The sequence below is a fragment of the Crocodylus siamensis genome, chromosome 4, assembly GCF_052110815.1.
Source record: "Crocodylus siamensis isolate JL-2025a chromosome 4, ASM5211081v1, whole genome shotgun sequence".
NCBI lineage: Eukaryota > Metazoa > Chordata > Crocodylia > Crocodylidae > Crocodylus > Crocodylus siamensis.
Genome location: NC_143398.1, coordinates 92,236,655 through 92,253,792, shown reverse-complemented (window position 1 = coordinate 92,253,792; position 17,138 = coordinate 92,236,655). Strand labels below are relative to the sequence as shown.

Here is a 17,138-nt window from a genome sequence, read left to right as displayed (position 1 = left end):
TATGTTTAAGAGAAGGGCAGAGAAAGTGCTTCAGGTGTAGCTTCAGGTGATGTTCTCAAGGCTAACTTAAAAAAATGCAACATCAATGTTAACTCATAGGAGACTATTGCCCAGGACTGGCCCAAATGGAGGAAGAGTTTCTTGTAGGGATCTCAGTACTTTGAAACCTCATGACAACAACAGGAGATGGAAAAGTAGGAGTGGCAGAAACAGCATGTTGCAGACCAAATCAAAAATCCAGCACCACCCACCCCACATGGAAACACATGTCTGAGATGTAGTAGAGTCTGTCAATCCTGCCATCTTTGGACACACTAATCAGCCATCTTTGGACACACAGATCAGATAGTCATGGAAGACAATCATTTTCGACTGATTTTTTTGTAAGGGGTTGCTGAAGAGAAGATACCCATAACAGAACAGATGCTTGGCACACAAACTGGTCTATACTTGTAACAGAACAGAAGTTTGGTACACATAGATTGGTTTAAAAATGGTGAACCCAGTTTAAGATTTGCTCCTCCTCACCAACGGCAAATGTGTGTTCTTTTTACTACCGAACTAAACTACCTTGCTTACAGAAAACTGCATAATTTAGATCAATTCTGCCTCTGGCTTTTTGAATGTCTGTACCTAGCCTGAATGTATGGGTACAATCAAATTTATAACAATGTATACAAAAGATGAACTAAAGATGAGCTACCAAAAGGGAAGCTATTAATATTTCTATAACTTTTGAGCACTCCCATTAAGTTATAAATCCATGTATCTGGACAGTGTTTTCAGATATACTAATATCAGTGAAGAGTAACTGCACTGAGATCAATGCTGTAATATATATCTAGCTATGACAGAATCTTGGCCATAACTTCCAACCATATTGTGTTTACAAATACCACTGTGAAGGAAGAAAAGGAAGTGTTTGCAGAGTTCTTTTTTAAGTATTTGTCTCTGATATTCAGGTGGTCCGTTCCCTTCGGGGGCTGAAGTTGATTTTATTTTTCAATAATGTACCCTTCAGTTTTCAATGGAGAAATGTTTCCTTTTAAAAATACATTTCTTTCCAAAAGTTTGCATATTTCCTATAAAAGACTGTGTACCTTCCCTCTATTTCTGTGTTTAGTAGTAATACTATTAAATCCCATCAGGTTTTCAGGAAAATATATTGTGGCAATATCCAAAGACTTTCAAATTCATGACCAACAAATAGCAAACATGGATTTTAAATTAAGGACCAATTGACATAGTTTAAAGCAGTCAGAAATGATTATTGTGTTAAAAATCTTAGAGAGGATGGAAACAATTAGGAAAAGCGATGTAGATGTTATTACATTACTTGTGATGAGCTCTTGGTTAAGCAGTTATTTGTTTGATATCTTAAAAAAAAGCACAGCCAACAATTGGAAACTGCTTTTCATGTTCAGATCCCTGTTCAAATGGATAGTAATTTGGTTTCCATATGTGTTAAACAAGACAGAAAAATGGGTCTTTGATATTTAAAACCAAGTAGAAAAGAAAACTAATCTGAAAAGTATTTAAACTTGTTTTTGTTTTTTCATTTACATTTGTGACCTGCTCAAAAACAATTTTAAGTAGATTTGTTTATCTGTATCATCTACTCATCATCGCACTGTAGAGTCTTTCATTTCTGGCTAATTAAAACACTAAAGGACTCCACCATGCATCTTTAATTGTGTGTCTACTACTTCAGGCAGAACTCGCTATTTATTGCTAAAAGTTAATGGCTGAAATCCAGGCCATATTGAGGTAAAGGGGGATTTTACAATTGATTCTAGCAGGGCTAGGATTTCACTCTATGTATGTAGTAAACTGTTTTAAAATGTTATAGTAAAATGTTACATTGCTGGGCACTGATTCTGGAAAGGGTATGTAGATTTAGGACATAATATTGTAATCCTTGTATTTTCAGATTCTCATTAAATGCTTGACAGTCCTTCAAGAGCTCCCAATTAGTACCTTACAAAGGAAACAAGCAGGGTGTTATGAGAGTATTCAGCATATGATAGCATGTTCTTCCTTTTACACAGCCAAGGTATTTATTTTATCATACTTATGACTATGGACTACAGTGTCAGTAGATAACACTTGAAATCTTTACATAAAACTTCATCATGCTAAACTGTACTTAAAAATACTAGCAGGAAGTTTGGCGTTCTTGAACAAGACTTAAGCAATGTTATGAAAATATTTCTGGACATATTAGTGCTGCTGTTTTCACATTTGTTGTATTTTTAAATCAGAAGTTTTGTGAAGTAGTTTATTGTGGAATGGGATCGATCATCTTGTTTATTTCTTACTAGATGAAATCAGTGACCTATTTTAATTTATACTGTGTGATACTTAGATATCATGCACCTTCCATTTTATAATTAATTGAAATATACATTTAAAATACCTTAATTGTGATCATAAAATGGGGTGTTAATTTTTTGGTAGTGCTAATAAAAAAAGGAGTGCCTAATAAGAAACAGAAAACTAGGCATGGAAATGACGGTGGTACATCCTCTGGTTCTACTATGTTAGAATATTAACTGTTTTGCATATAAATAACTGACATCAGCCCTAATTTAACTGCTTTTCTAACTGAACTTATTTTGCACCAAAGTTATAAATGCAAGTGCCTCATGTCACTCACTCATTTATATTTAAGGCCATGATTCAAGTGTCCTGATTTTCAGAGATCATTCACATCTGCATTTTTTTTTTTTTTACTTCATTGGAGCTGCAGGTACTCAGGCTATATACATATATTAAAGAATAATGTAGTGCTTGTAGGACTTTTTTCTTTTTTTAAGAACTGCCAATCTGGAGATGCTAGATTAAAAATGTGTTTTTTCTGATAAGTTTGAGCTCTTTCTGTGACCCTGAAAGAAGGCAGGCTTCTTCTAGTGCTGAGCTGTCCTTAGCTTAGAGTGCCTTAGCAGACTCCCTTTTGGTTTCCTGGAATGTTGCTGCTGCTTTGATTCACTTACACTAGCTGTTCCCTTATCCCAGTATGGCAGAAGTCAATTTCTGCAATTCTCCTTGAAGGACCAGCTCCCCTGTACCACAGGTCAAAAAGAAATTTCTTCTTTTTTCTATTTCTTGGTAAAGAAGTGTTACACTACTAAGTCCTGTGTCTCATAAAACCTGCTAAGAGCATTGTCCAATTCTGTAGTACTATTCCAAGGGTTATAAACAGTAGTAGTGGCTAAGCCCTCAACCTCAGGAGTAGTGCTTTTTGACACTGACATTCCCTGTACCAACTCTCTCACTCCTTGAAGCAGAACCAATATTTATCACATGGGAGATACAAACACAGCAGAAATAGTTGTATCATTGCTTTTTGGTTTAATCAGTGCTGCAAAGTCAATGCAGACAACTTCTGCAGGAAGCCTGCCCCAATATATAATTTCAATCTCCAATAAAGACTTCCCAACTTCTGCAGGAGCCAGTCTTTAGACTTTAGTGTTTGGAAAGGGAATTTGCCATCTTACTTCTGAAAAATACCATTGTATGACCTTGTATGCATTGCATAAGGAGTATGCAGGTAGGCCTGTGATAGTTTATTTTTTGGGAAGGGCCACTGGCATGGCATCTTCTTCTTTGCCCCCCTCCCCCTTCCTCCCCCCTTATCTTTATGAACATAATTCTTGGACTTAAATGGAAGTCTGCTACATCCTCTGCGTTTTTGATCTTCTCAGATCACTTTCCCCTTAGAAAGCATCCATTATTGAGAAGTAGCAGCGGATACATCCTATTTCTTTTCCTGAGACTGCAGTTTCTCCATTTTTTTTTCTTTAGTGGAGGCCCTGGATTGCCAGATTAAGGAACTCCAGGCAACAGTGCAGTGGCTGCGCACCATTAGAGAGGGGGAGCAGGAATTGGATGCCTACTTCATAGATTTCATAGATATTTAGGCTGGAAGAGACTCCGAAGGATCATCGAGTCTAGCCCCCTGCCCCATGGGCAGGAGGTCACCAGGGATCACAGGATCCCAGCAGGATAAGCATCCAAATGCATCTTGAAGGCGTTCAAAGTGGGTGTTTGAACCACCTCCGGCAGCAGTCTATTCCAAACCCTGGGGGCTTAGACAGTAAAGAAGTTCTTCCTTATGCCCAGCCTGAATCGGTCACGGTGGAATTTGTAACCATTCGATCTTGTCATCCCTTGGGGTGCTCTGGTGAACAGCCATTCCCCCAGAACCTGGTGAACACCCCTGATAAACTTGTAGGTGGCCATCAGATCGCCCCGTGCCTGCGCTTTTCCAGGCTGAAGAGTCCCATGGCTCTCAGCCTCTCATCCTAAGGTCTGCTTTCCTGACCTCTGATCAGGCACGTGGCTCTCCTCTGGACTCTCTCAAGCTTCTCCACATCCTTTTTGAATTGTGGAGCCCAAAACTGGACGCAGTACTCCAGCTGCAACCTTACCAAGGATGAGTATAACGGGAGAATGATGTCCCGGGATTTGCTTGAGAAGCATCTATGGATGCAAGCCAGCATTTTGCTCACTTTACTAGCTGCAGCATCACACTGAAGGCTCATGTTCATCTTGTGGTCAATCATGGCCCCCAAGTCCCTTTCATTTGTAGTGCTGACCAGTGTAGCACTGCTGAGCCTATAAGGATGCTGCAGGTTTTTCCTCCTAAAGGTGGAGAACCTTGCATTTTTCGGTGTTGAACACCATCAGGTTCTCATCCGCCCAGTTCATGAGCCTGTCAAGGTCTGCCTGGATCACCCTCTTGTCTTTAGGTGTGGATGCTTTACCCCAGAGTTTGGTGTTCTCGGTGAGCTTGGCCAGCTCACTTCTGGCACTGATGTCCACATCATTGATGAAGATGTTAAAGTGTATAGGCCCTAGGACAGAGCCTTGAGTGACCCCACCAGTCACAGAAAACCACAATGATTGGCATCCGTTAACCACCACCCTCTGGCTCCTGCCATGGAGCCACTTCCCCAGCCAGAGGATCGTGGTGTGGTCGAGGCTGGAGTTAGCCAGTTTTGCCAAGAGGTGATCATGAGATACCAGATCAAAGGCTTTTTTAAAGTCAAGATACGACATCAATATCTTCTCCCTTGTCCAGGTGATAGATCACCTGGTCATAAAAGGAAATGAGATTGGTCAAGCAAGACCTACCTGCAACAAACCCATGCTGGGTATCCCTCAGGATATTGTCGTCAGCTAGTCTGTTAAGGATGGTCTCTTTGATAATCTTTTCCAAGACCTTCCCCAGGATAGAAGTCAAGCTGATGGGCCTGTATTTTGCCAGATGTACTTTCCTCCCTTTTTTGAAGATAGGCACGACATTGGCCTTCTTCCAGTCTTTGGGCACTACACCAGAGCACCAGGAGTTCTCAAAGATCCAGCTCAAGGAGCTTGTGCTAGCCAGCTCCTTGAGTACCCTGGGGTGTAAGCAGTCAGGGCCAGCTGACTTGAAGGTATCCAGCCTGTCAAGGTGTTCCTTCATGAGGTCAGCACTGATGGAGGTAAGGAATATCCCTCACCCAGGCCTCCCTGTCCAGTAGTCAGCAGGGGCGTCCCATGGGACTGGTGAAAAACTGACGCAAAGTGCCCATTTAGTAAGTTTGCTTTTCATTGACGTCAGTTGTCCCTTCTGGTTTAGCAGGGGTCCAGTGTTGCCCTTGTTTTACCTCTGGCTCCCCACATATCTAATAAAGGACTTTTTATTGTCCTTGATATTTGTAGCTAGGTGGAGTTCCATCACAGCCTTGGCTTTTCTGGTTTGCTCTCTGCAGGTCCAGCTCAGAGCAGAGTATTTCTCCTTGGTGGTGGTTCCAGTCCTCCATTCTTTGTAGGTCTTTCTTTTAAGACACAGGAGATCCGCTAGTTCTCTGGAGAGCCAAGGGGGCTGCTGTGCCCTTTTGCTGCCTTTCCTTTGAGACGGGATAGACTTTGCTTGTGCATCCAGGATTGCTCCCTTGAGGAGCAACCACCCATCCTGAACTCCCCTTCCCTTTAGGTTGTGTCCCTTTAGGGCCTCACTGACAAGCCTCCTTAGCTAGCTTGTCAAAGTCAGCTTTCCTGAAGTTGAGGACTTCTGTATTACTGTCTGATTTGCCAGCTTTATGGTGAATGCTGAAGGTGATCAGCTCATGGTCACTGTCACCCAGCTTCCCTTCGATCATTAGGTCGCTGATTTAGGTCGTCCCTGGTTGCCAGTACCAGGTCGAGCAATGCTTTACTTCTCATTGGCCCGTAAACTTCCTGAATCAGATAGAGGTAATCCACCCATAAGAGAGAGGTTTGTGACAGCTCGGATTTGGCTGAGTGCTCCTCCCATGAGATGTCTGGGTAGTTAAAGTCTCCCATGACAACCATACATGGGGATTGCGCAGCCTTGGCCGATTCCCTGGCAAACTCCTGGTCAAGGTCTTGACCTTGGGTAGGGGTCTGTAGTAGACTCCCACCATAGTATCCCCTGTGCCATGTTCCCCATGGAATTTAACCCAGAGGGTCTCAAGTCTTCCACCATGGGTGCCAATGTCAGCTTGCAGGGATGTATAACTTTCCTTGACATAGAGAGCTACACCTTTTTGTCCGCTTGATCCCTCCTATACAAGGTATAGCCATCTATACCTGTGGCCTAGTCATGGGTGGAGTCCCACCAGGTCTCCATTATTCCTATGACATCATAGTTATTTGCGTTTAGCAGGAGGACAAGTTCCTCCTGTTTGTTCCCCAAGCTGCTAACATTTGTGTATAGGCAGGCAAGTGTCCCCTTGGGGGCCTTGGCCTTGTCTGTCTACAGATCGTTCCAGGGCTGGGCTCCCTTAAGTGCCTTGGCCTGCTGGCTTTGCAAGGGTTGCTGAGCGGGCCAGCAGTGGCAGTAGTCCCTCCATCCCCCTACAGGCTTAGTTTAAAGCCCGGTGGAGCAGCCAGTCTGGCTGAGAAGAGCCTCCTCCTCAGCAGAGAGAGGTGGAGGCCGTCCCTTCCCAGTAGCTGATGGCCTGTCTCACCAAAGAGCGGAGTGTGGTCATGGAAGCTAAAGCCTTCCCAATGACACCAGTGCCGCAGCCTTTGGTTCACTCCCAAATCCCTGTAGCACCTCATGACCCAGCAGGGAGTGCTCCCAGCCATGTCATTGGTGCCCACATGGATGAGGAGCATAGGGTAGTGGTCAGTGGGTAGAAAAGTTTAGGGATCTTCTCTGCAATGTCTCGGATATGGGCTCCCAGGAAGCAGCAAACTTCCTGGGCTAAGGGGTTGGGGCGGCAGACTATCCCCTCAGGATGGAGTTTCCCACAACAAACACTTTGTGTTTTGTCTTGGGGAGAGCATGGGGGTGGTAGCTACAGTAGCGCCTGTGTTGCCTGCCGGAGCTGGCAACTCAGCAGACTCTGCTGGGGCTGCAAGAGGTTTGTACCTGTTGCAAAGCTCCACTGGGGCAGGGGCCTTGGGGTGGTGGGCCTTGGGGCTCTTGGCCACCTTGGGCCAAGCCCTGTGCTGGTCCGTGAGGGAGGTCCAGCAGTCTTTCTCCAGGACAAGTCCTCCCTTGTCCTGGAGGGAGACTGTGGTCTACCCTCTGCCTCCTGGGGGAGAAGGGCCTGGTAGTAGGAGTCGATCTCCTGCTCACAGTTCCTGATGGCGTGTAGTCTCTGGACTGCGGCCTGGATCTTCTCCAGCTGGCATGCCAGAGACCCCAAAAGGGAGCAGACCCCACAAGTGAAGAGGCCATGCTTCCGGGCCCCAGAGCCTAAAAAATTAACAGGCAGCCCCCGGACGGTTTCCAGGCTCTCCACCAGATGGCTGACGACTCCATGGTGGACATGAAGAACTGGCATGGAGTCCAGCCAGGGGTTGCCTGAACAAAGGTAGTCTCTGGCCCTAGAAGGCAGTGCACCAGGGTGACCATTCCCCTGGAGTTGCACTACCGTTTTGAAACCCTGATGTCAGCAGAGTCAGCTGAGCCACTGGCTTCAGCATGTGAGGATGGAGAGCCAATAGTAACTGCTCCCAGAGGATGACACAGAGTAATCGTGGTGGGTGACTCTGTCCTGAGGGGGACTGATGGAGCGATTGTTGCCCTGACCCCTTAGCCTGTGAGATCTGCTGCCTCCTGGGGGCTTGTGTCCGGGATGTAAATGAGAGGATCCCCAAACTCATTCAGCTCTCCAACCATCACTCCATGCTACTCATCCATGTGGGCACAAATGTCATGGCTCTGAACAGTCCTGGCTGGGTTATGAGTGACTACAGGGCTCTTGGGGCACAGATAGTTTGTTTTTTGTTTTTCCCTTTATCCTCCCGGTCACAGGTCACAGGCCTCAGAAGGAGAGATGTATTGGAGAGGTCAACAGAAGGTTCTGGTGATGATGCCATCGCAAGGGGTTTGGCTTCTTTGACCATGGTCCACACTTTAGGGAGAGAAGCAGTGGCTTGTTGGAGAGGGATGGCCTCCACCTCACCCTGAAAGGGAAGAAGCTCTTCTTGGCCAGGATAGCTGACCTACTTGACAGGGCTTTAAACTAGGTTCTCCAGGGGATGGGCAATCAATTAACAGTTCTAGTCCAGGTCATGACAGCCACAGTAGTAGCCCAAGAGAATCTACTCTGAACACAGCCTAAGGAAAAGTCACGTTCCAGCGCACAGGGAAGCCCAGGGCTTCTCACAGTAGGTGACCTACCTGTACACAAATGCCAGGAATTTGGGGAATAAGCAAGAGGAACTGGCCCTACTCCTGAGTGACCATGATTATGATCTCGTAGGGATAACAGACACCTGGTGGGATTCCACCTATGACTAGTCTGTAGGTATAGAAGGCTATACCTTGTACAGGAGAGACCATGTTGGGAAGAGGGATGGGGGGGTGTATAGTGCTCTACGTGAAGGAGCAATACATTTCCCTTCAAACGGAGTTTAGCAGCCAAGGAGGGCCTCTCGAGACCCTCTGGGTTAAAATACAGAGGGAGCATGGGGAAGGGGACATAACTGTAGGAGTCTATTACAGACCTCCCAACCATGAGGAAAAGCTGGACTGAGAATTCAATAGGGAACTGGCTGAGGCTGCAGACTCCAGATGTCTGGTTGTCATGGGGGACTTCAACCACCCCGCATGTCATGGAAAGAAGACATGGCCAAATCTGACCAGTCGTGTGGCTTCCCTCACATGCATTGATGACCTCTACCTAACACAAAAGGTCTACGGGCTGACTAGGGGAGAGGCACTGCTGGATCTGGTTCTGGTCAAATGGGATGATTTGGTGAATGATCTGAGAGTCGAGGGGAAGCTTGGCGACAGTGACCATGAACTGATCACTTTCTCAGTTCAACGCAGGGTGGGCAGGTGCCTCAGTAAACCAGAAATCCTCAATTTTGGGAAGGCCAACTTTCAAAAACTCAGGAGACTGGTCAACCAGGTACTCGGATACCATGGCCCTTTAGAAAGGGGAGCCATGAGGAATGAGTGTTCCTTAAGAACATAATCCTTGAAGCACAAGGAAAGTCTATCCTATCCTGAAGGAAGTGCAGTCAGTGGGCTCAGTAGGGAACTTGGACCTCCTGAAGCTAAAAAGAGAAGCCTACCCCAGATGGAAAATGGGAGTCATCACCAAAGAAGACTACACAGCACTAGCCTGCACCTGTAGAGAGTGGACCAGAAAAGCCAACGCAGACACTGAATTCAGGCTAGCCACGAGAATGAAGGACAACAAAAAATCCTTCTTTTGGTATGTGGGAAATCAGAGGAAGAACAAAGGCAACATTGGACCCCTGCTAAATCAGCTGATGACTGACTGTCAGGAAAAGGCAAATCTCCTAAACGATTACTTTATGTCAGTCTTCCATGCGTCCAAAGGGGTCACCCTGTCAGATAGGATACATTGCATCCAGGGGGCAGAAGATGGGCCTACAGCTGATGGAGATCAAGTGAGGGAACACCTTGTAAGAGTTGACATCCACAAGTCCATGGGCCTGGATGGTATGCACCCGAGAGTCCTTTAGGAGCTAGCGGACATCATAGCATGCCCTATGGCAAAGATATTTGAGAACTCCTGGTGCTTGGGAGAGGTACCAGAGGATTGGAAAAGAGCCAATGTGGTCCCAATCTTCAAGAAAGGAAGGAAGACCCAGGGAATTACAGACCAGTTAGTCTGACATCCATCCCTGTAAAGATCCTGGAGAAAATTATCAAGGCTAACAGCAGCAGGTTAGCAGAAGATAACTCTGAGTGACAGCCAACATGGCTTTATTGCTGGAAGGTCTTGCCTGACCAACCTCGTCTCCTTCTATGACCAGGTGATGCATTGTCCGGACAAGGGAGACGAGGTTAATGTCATATATCTGGATTTCAAGAAGGCCTTTGATTTGGCCTCCCATGATGTGCTCATGGCTAAGCTGGAAAACTGGGCTTGATCTCACTGTTCAGTGACTGGGGAACTGGCTCCAGGGTTGGACCCAAAGAATAGTGGTTGATGGGAGCAAATCAACATGGCGCAAGGTGACTAATGGTGTCCCTCAGGGTTCAGTATTCCAGCCAGTACTCTTCGATATTTTCATTAATGATCTGGATTTGGGCATCTGATGCAGACTGGCAAAGGTTGCAGATGACACTAAAGTCTGGGGAAGGCAGTCGCACTGGAGAACAGTTTGGGGATACAGGCCGATCTGGATGGGCTCACAAGGTGGGCGGACCAAAACCTGATAGCCTTTAATGCAGAGAAATGCAGGGTGCTCCACCTTGGGAGGAAAAACCAGCATCGTACTTATAGGCTTGACAGTGCTATCCTGGCTAGCACCATGACCTAAATAGACTTGGGGGTCTCGATTGATCACAAGATGGACATGAGCCACCAATGAGATGCCATGGCCAGCAAAGCAAACCAAACTCTGGCATACATCCACTGATGCATATCAAGCAAAACCAGGGATGCAATCCTCCCACTTTACTCAGCCCTAGTGAGGCTACAGCTGGAGTACTGGATCCAGTTTTGGGTCCTCCACTTCAGGAGGGACATGGATAAGCTTGAAAGAGTCCAGAGGAGAGCCACCCGCATGATCACAGGCCAAGAGAGCAAGCCTTACGAGGAGAGGTTGAGGGACATGGGACTCTTCAGTCTGGAGAAGAGAAGGCTCGGGGGATTTGATGGCAGCCTATAAGTACATAAGGGGTGTGGGGTGCAGCAAGATCTGGGAGAACAGTTGTTCACCAGTGGTCTCCAAAGGATAACAAAGTCTAATGGCCACAAACTTCTGGGAGGCTGATTTAGACTGGACACGAGGAAGAGCTTCTTTACTGTTTGAGTGTCCAGTGTCTGGAATAGACTGTCTCCAGAGGTGGTGCAAGCACCTACTCTAGACTCATTCAAATGGCATTTGGATGCTTATCTTGCAGGAGTTATTTGACCCCAGCAAGACTTCCTGCCTGTGGCAGGGGGGCTGGACTTGATGATCTTGGGAGGTCCCTTCCAGCCCTTAAAGTCTATGAATCTATGAAAAAAAAAAATCAGCCCCATCATCAAATTCTGAAATCACTCCAACCCACATAGTGTCCTCATTACTGGATAAAACAGCTGCACTCCCAGTGCTTCCCAGGCTTGACTTCTAGAACAGGGGGGAAGGTCAGGCTCCTTTCCACTCTGAGACCTTGGCCTTTTGGTTTCTCACCTTCCCAGGTTGTCTATAGCTCTGACTTGGGGAGCAAGCATCCAGTTCCGCACTTGAGAAAGAGGCTTCACCTCTTGTTGGGGTAACATAATGCAACCCATAGTTCTAAGCAGCACAGCAGACAGTCTTTTCAGTAAAGGCACTGATTGGATCAAAGGCTAGCCAGCCAGAGTTTTTCTGTCCCCACCAGTGGGGTTGAGCCATCTCTCTGTCCCCAGTCCAGCTCACAGAGCCTTGAGCACCCTCAAAGATACTCAGCTGTTTCATTTCTAGTCTTTTAGCTCCCCAAAACAAGTGGAGGCACTTATCTCAGTCTCAGATTCTTCTGGCCAGGAACTGCCAAGATACCTTTTTTTCCAGTCTGCTCTTTCATTGCCATGTTTATATCCTTTGGGCAAGTCCTGGGTGTCCTGAATCTCCCCTTTGTTGTCAACAAAGCCATTCAAGATCCTGTTGATGCTAAGGGACCAATTTGTCTCATCCTCCACAGGGCTTAACACTTAGCCCTTCATTCTCTGTGCACAGGCTAATGAAGTCTACTGAGTCATACCTCTTGTGGGGTAAAATTGAGTATAGGAAGTATCCAAAGTCCCAGACTAAAGTGTCTGGGTTGGAGGATGCGTGCCTGTAGCATCCGGGGGCAGCTGAATCCCAATACCGCTGAGCTTGGTTCGGCGCATAGATGCCTGTCAGTGGATTTGGGAGTATCTGAAGCCCCAGGGTGAGAGCCTGGGATGGAGGATGCTTGCCAGTTGTAGCACCATACATAATGTTTAGAATGATTAAGTTCCGCCTGCTCAATCAATATGGTTTTTGGAACTCTTGCATTTTGTTTAATCAATATGATTTGGGACTGATTTAGCCGATTCAACTTGGAACAGGAAATATATTAATAAACAACCCCCCCCCCAAAAAAACCCCCCCAAAAAACAAAACCTGAGTCGTACAATGTTGTATCAACATGAACACAGTTAGCACAGAAATTTCACAATAAAACTTTTAGTCCATTCCACTAACTATACCCATGAATGATGGATTATAATTAGTGCAACTCTAGGGCAAACTCCAGTTTCGATGCTACCAACTTGAAAAAAAAGACAAGCTAATAAATTATTTGGGTGAGAGATGAATGTTTATTCTCATCTGGCTCCAAATTCTGTATTTGCCATTGTGGCAGAGGAAATAACTAAGCAGCAGGCTTTAAAGATTACTCTGAAGAACAAAGAACCAAAGAAGACTGGATTTAGTAAGTAGAAAGGCTATTCATCTGCAAGCTTGCAGCATTGCATAGTCAAATATCAAGCTCTTCTCTCTTCTTATGAATATTTTGATTGGCACAGATCTTTGGAAATTCTGTACAAGATTCTGCCAGATTCTAGACAACGTTTTAAGTCATTGGTCTTAGATGGCCAGGTGACAGCAAGGAGAGACTAAAGAGACTAGGTCTATTCAGTTTAGAAAAGAGATGATTGAGAGGGGAAGAGAAAGTAAATAGGGATTTATTATTTACCATGCCTCACAAGAACTAAGGGTCACACAGTGAAACTAGTAAGTGGTAAGTTTAAAACTAACAAAAGGAAGTTATTTTTCACACGGCATGTAATTAAAATGTGGAACACGTTGCCAGTAGACGTTGTGGAGCCTAATAGTTTAGCTGTATTTAAAAAAGGCTTAGACAAATTTTTGAAGGAAAGGGGCATCAGTAGCTATTGAGCATGGGAGTTAAGGATACAGCCTCTGAATTAAAACTTCCTATAATTTAAATGGTGGAGGCTGCAAGGGAGAGAGGAACAGTAGAAAATCCCTGTTCATACCCTGTTCATTTTCCCTTTTTAGCATCCACCCTCTACCAGCGTGACACAGGATACTGGGCATGGTGGACCTATGGTCTGACCCAGTGAATGGCAGTTCCTGTGTACTTAGGAATACTGTGTTTTTCTTGAAAGCAGTATCAGATTTTTATCCAAACCAAGAATGTCAAACCTCCTCCAGTCCATGGGCCAGATCTGCTCATGGAGCCATTCCACTGAAACCATTAGGGTACTTGCTGGCTAGTAAACCTCAGGGCATTGTTAGGTGGAGGCCAGAATTAGCCACAGAATTGAGGGCCACTGGGTTCCATTAGGCATGGCTATCAGTGGCAGGGGAGAGCTGTGCTTGCCCTGCTGCTGGTTGCACAACTGCTTATGCTGCTTTTGATATGGTATATAATTGATTGGCCTATTGCCACTTGTCCTGCTGCTGCCCCACTGTAGCCACTGGCCCTGCTGTGACTGCTCCTAGCCCCATTGTCTAGATTCTAATCTGATCTAAACTCAATGCAGTTCTTTGCTTTTCCCTAAAAACTCATTCATCCAATGGTATAGCAATTTTAAATATTTTAGATAACTTTGGCAGACTGGGCTCAGAGAATTTCCAAGTGGATGTTGGTTTTACTGAAGTGTTATAAATTAGCTGATCTAGAATACCTGAGACAGATTAGGTTATATTTCACAAGGCACTGGAAGTTTTTGCACCTTCCTTCAGATTTGTCCTTAAAGCTGATGTATGTAAGGCAGGTGCTTTGAAATTGATACGACCAACATTATTCCATCCTGCAGGCATCTTAATCTGAAACTCATTTTAGCAGAGCTGTTGGCAGTCTTCATTTAGTTAGGCTCACAGTGTCCTCCTTCACTGATTGACTATAGTTTGGGAACATGAATCAGATATAGACAGCCACTCCAGGAAGAAAAAGAAGTAACTTTCCAGTACAGTAACCATAGTGCTTAGAAATGTGCTGTTCCACGACCCATCCTCCTTTCCCCATTACTGCTGAGTCTTTTATATATGGATATAGTACTGGAGAAGGAACAGAGGGTCAGCTGGTTGTGCAGACCTGCTCCCCACTTTATACCCTCAGATTGGGGATTTCAAGGGGATGGAGGATGCAAGAGCTACCAGTGGATACTGTTGGCTTAAGTGCTCCGATCTCCAGTGAATAGGGTAAATATGTACCAGAAATAGAATATGTAGACAACACATTTGGAAGAATGTCAATTGTTGCACAGGTAAGTAACCTCTTTTTCTTCATTATTAGATATACAGATACTGAATTTTAATAATTGGTTACTAACCCTGTAATTTTAATGTATGTTGATAGTCATAAATAATGATGGACAGTGTCTAAATGTTACATATTATGTACAAATATTTTAATGAATGGATTTTTAACAGGTGCTACGTTCATGGCAAGAATATGAACTAGCAATAATTATTATTAACTATGGGAAGAAGTTGTTGAATTCTTCACAAACAACTTCCCGTGATCACTCTGGAGTTCTAGATGGTGAAGAAATGCGCATTGACACAGATGCAGAAGATGAGGTAATCCCTTTCTTTTGTATAAGTATAATGCTACATAAGAGCACCCTATCACAATAATTCTGATATGAAAAGCTGTATATAGGGCTGTAGTAATTTTAAGACCAATTCCTTATTGTTCTCATAGGATCCTAATTGGGATTTAGGTGGAATGTAGCCACCTAGGTTGTAAAAAGTGTTCCAAGTCAACTCTGCTTCAACACCTACAAAACACTTTAGGTAGGTAGATTCATTAGGTGCCTCCGTTTTGCCTTTAAAAGTTCCCTAGATCCCTGGAATGTACAAAAGCTGTCCAAATCAGGCATTTAAGAACCTAAATCCCACCTTACGTGTGTTGCAATCCAGATAATATGAGAGACATTTAAAACCTGTCAACGTTCCTGAGTCATGCAGTATCCATAATCCATTCCCAGCACTTGACTGATATCAACAACATTGAACATGGTATTCCCAGCCACTCCCAAACCTTTCACACAATAACCTTGTAGTCAGACACTTGGGTTTTAAGACTTCCTCAGCTTGAGAGAGCCCAACTGACATCTGACACTTCCCAGAAGCATGGCTTTAGGCAATAAAATGAGGCACCTTCCACTTCTCCTGTGGAAGCTGGGCCATTGGACAGCTAAGGCTGTCATACTCATGATGCCAGGAGGAGAGTAAACAAGAGAAAATTTGTCTAGTGGTGAAAGTATGATAGTGGGAGAGAGTAATACTGGGTTAAGCACATAACAGCCATACTAGGTGAGACCACAGGTCCATTTAGTCCAGTCCCCCGTATCTTACAGAAAGAATATTTTATACATAGCTGCCTAGGCTTATCTGTTCTCTTCCCCTCTTCCTTTACAGCTTCCTGCATTCAGAGCCCTAGGAAGTTCTAATTTGCACCCTTAACTATAATGGTTGTACCCTTTAACTGTAATGTTTAATACCCATTGGTGGACCTATCCTCTATCAATTTCTCCCATTCTCTTTTGAACCTGGTTAAATTACAGCATCTTGTGGCAATGGGTTTCAGAAGTTGTTCTTGCATACATGGTGTGAACAAGAACTTCCTTTTGTATGTTTTAAACCTTCTTCCTAATAATGTCTTTGTATGATCTCTAGATTTAGGATTCTTTTTCCTTGTTGCTGGAGTTATGTTTTTAACCAACTACTTGATTTAAAATGTTCAGGTTGTGCAGTCAGGCTCCCTCTTATTTGTTCTCGCTTTGCCTCCATGACTTGCACTTCTGACTTACCAGTGCCCCAACTCAGTAATGGAGGAGGAAAGTGTTTCTTTAGAGCTAGAGCTTCATCTTATTTAAGTTTCTCTTTTGGGATCTTGACAGCTGTCCTCTGGGAGGCCCTGAGTTAGATGCCTTAGGAGCAGCAGTAATTCAGACCCCTCTCTCCCTTTGCCTATAGTATTTCCTATTATTTGACTGTGGTACCGTCCTACTCAGCATTTAGGCACTCTGCATCAGCATTTGGAAGCACCTAATTCTCAGCACTGTGTAGGGATCCTAGGTTCATAAATCTCTTCGGAGCATTCTCCTAGGGCAGAGCACCTAATTTTTAGGTTTGCAATGAGGTGTCTATGAGAAGAATTTGACTTTGGCCCTTGAAATAATTTATGGATATAGTTTAACACATCAGGGAGGCTATCCACTGAGTATCGCTTTTATCCACCAAAAGTTGAAATTCATTTTACCTGAACAATTGACATAGCTGTATACTGTCTTTCACATTTCATCTTCAGGAATGATCCAGAGAACAGGGAAATGAAAAACTGAAATAACTGCTGAGTTCAAGAAAATGAAAGTATCCCAAGTATATAGAGCTAGAAACGCTTTGCATCCTGTTGCTGCTGCTCCACAGTCTGGAGCAGGAGCTGGCAACCTTTTTGAGCCAGGGCCTGGAATAATCCTGATTCCAGTCTGGCCTGGGCCAGGTGGCTTTGGGAGCATGTCATCAGTGTGAGGGGTTTGTCTGCATCTAGGTTGAGGCCAGGCAGCTGGGAGTGCATTGATACTGCCAGTGGTTCTTTCTGCCCCCTGCTGCTCAGCTGCAACATGGGTATAGCTTCCAGCTGGTGGGGAACTGAACTGGGAGTGGGCAGCTGGGAACTGTGACCACACCATTGCCACTGCCATTTCTCTTGTCTCTTTTCTGCC

General features: G+C 44.8%; 1 protein-coding gene across 1 annotated transcript in view; it reads left to right on the top strand.

Moving 5' to 3' along the window:
• CFAP54 (cilia and flagella associated protein 54) overlaps positions 1–17,138 on the top strand; it is a 247,897-nt gene that overhangs the window by 82,501 nt on the left and 148,258 nt on the right. Inside the window, exons 27-28 of the mRNA XM_090042868.1 lie at positions 1,931–2,053; positions 14,839–14,988. Coding sequence (XP_089898994.1) covers positions 1,931–2,053; positions 14,839–14,988 — 273 coding nt within the window. The remainder of the gene's footprint in view (positions 1–1,930; positions 2,054–14,838; positions 14,989–17,138) is intronic.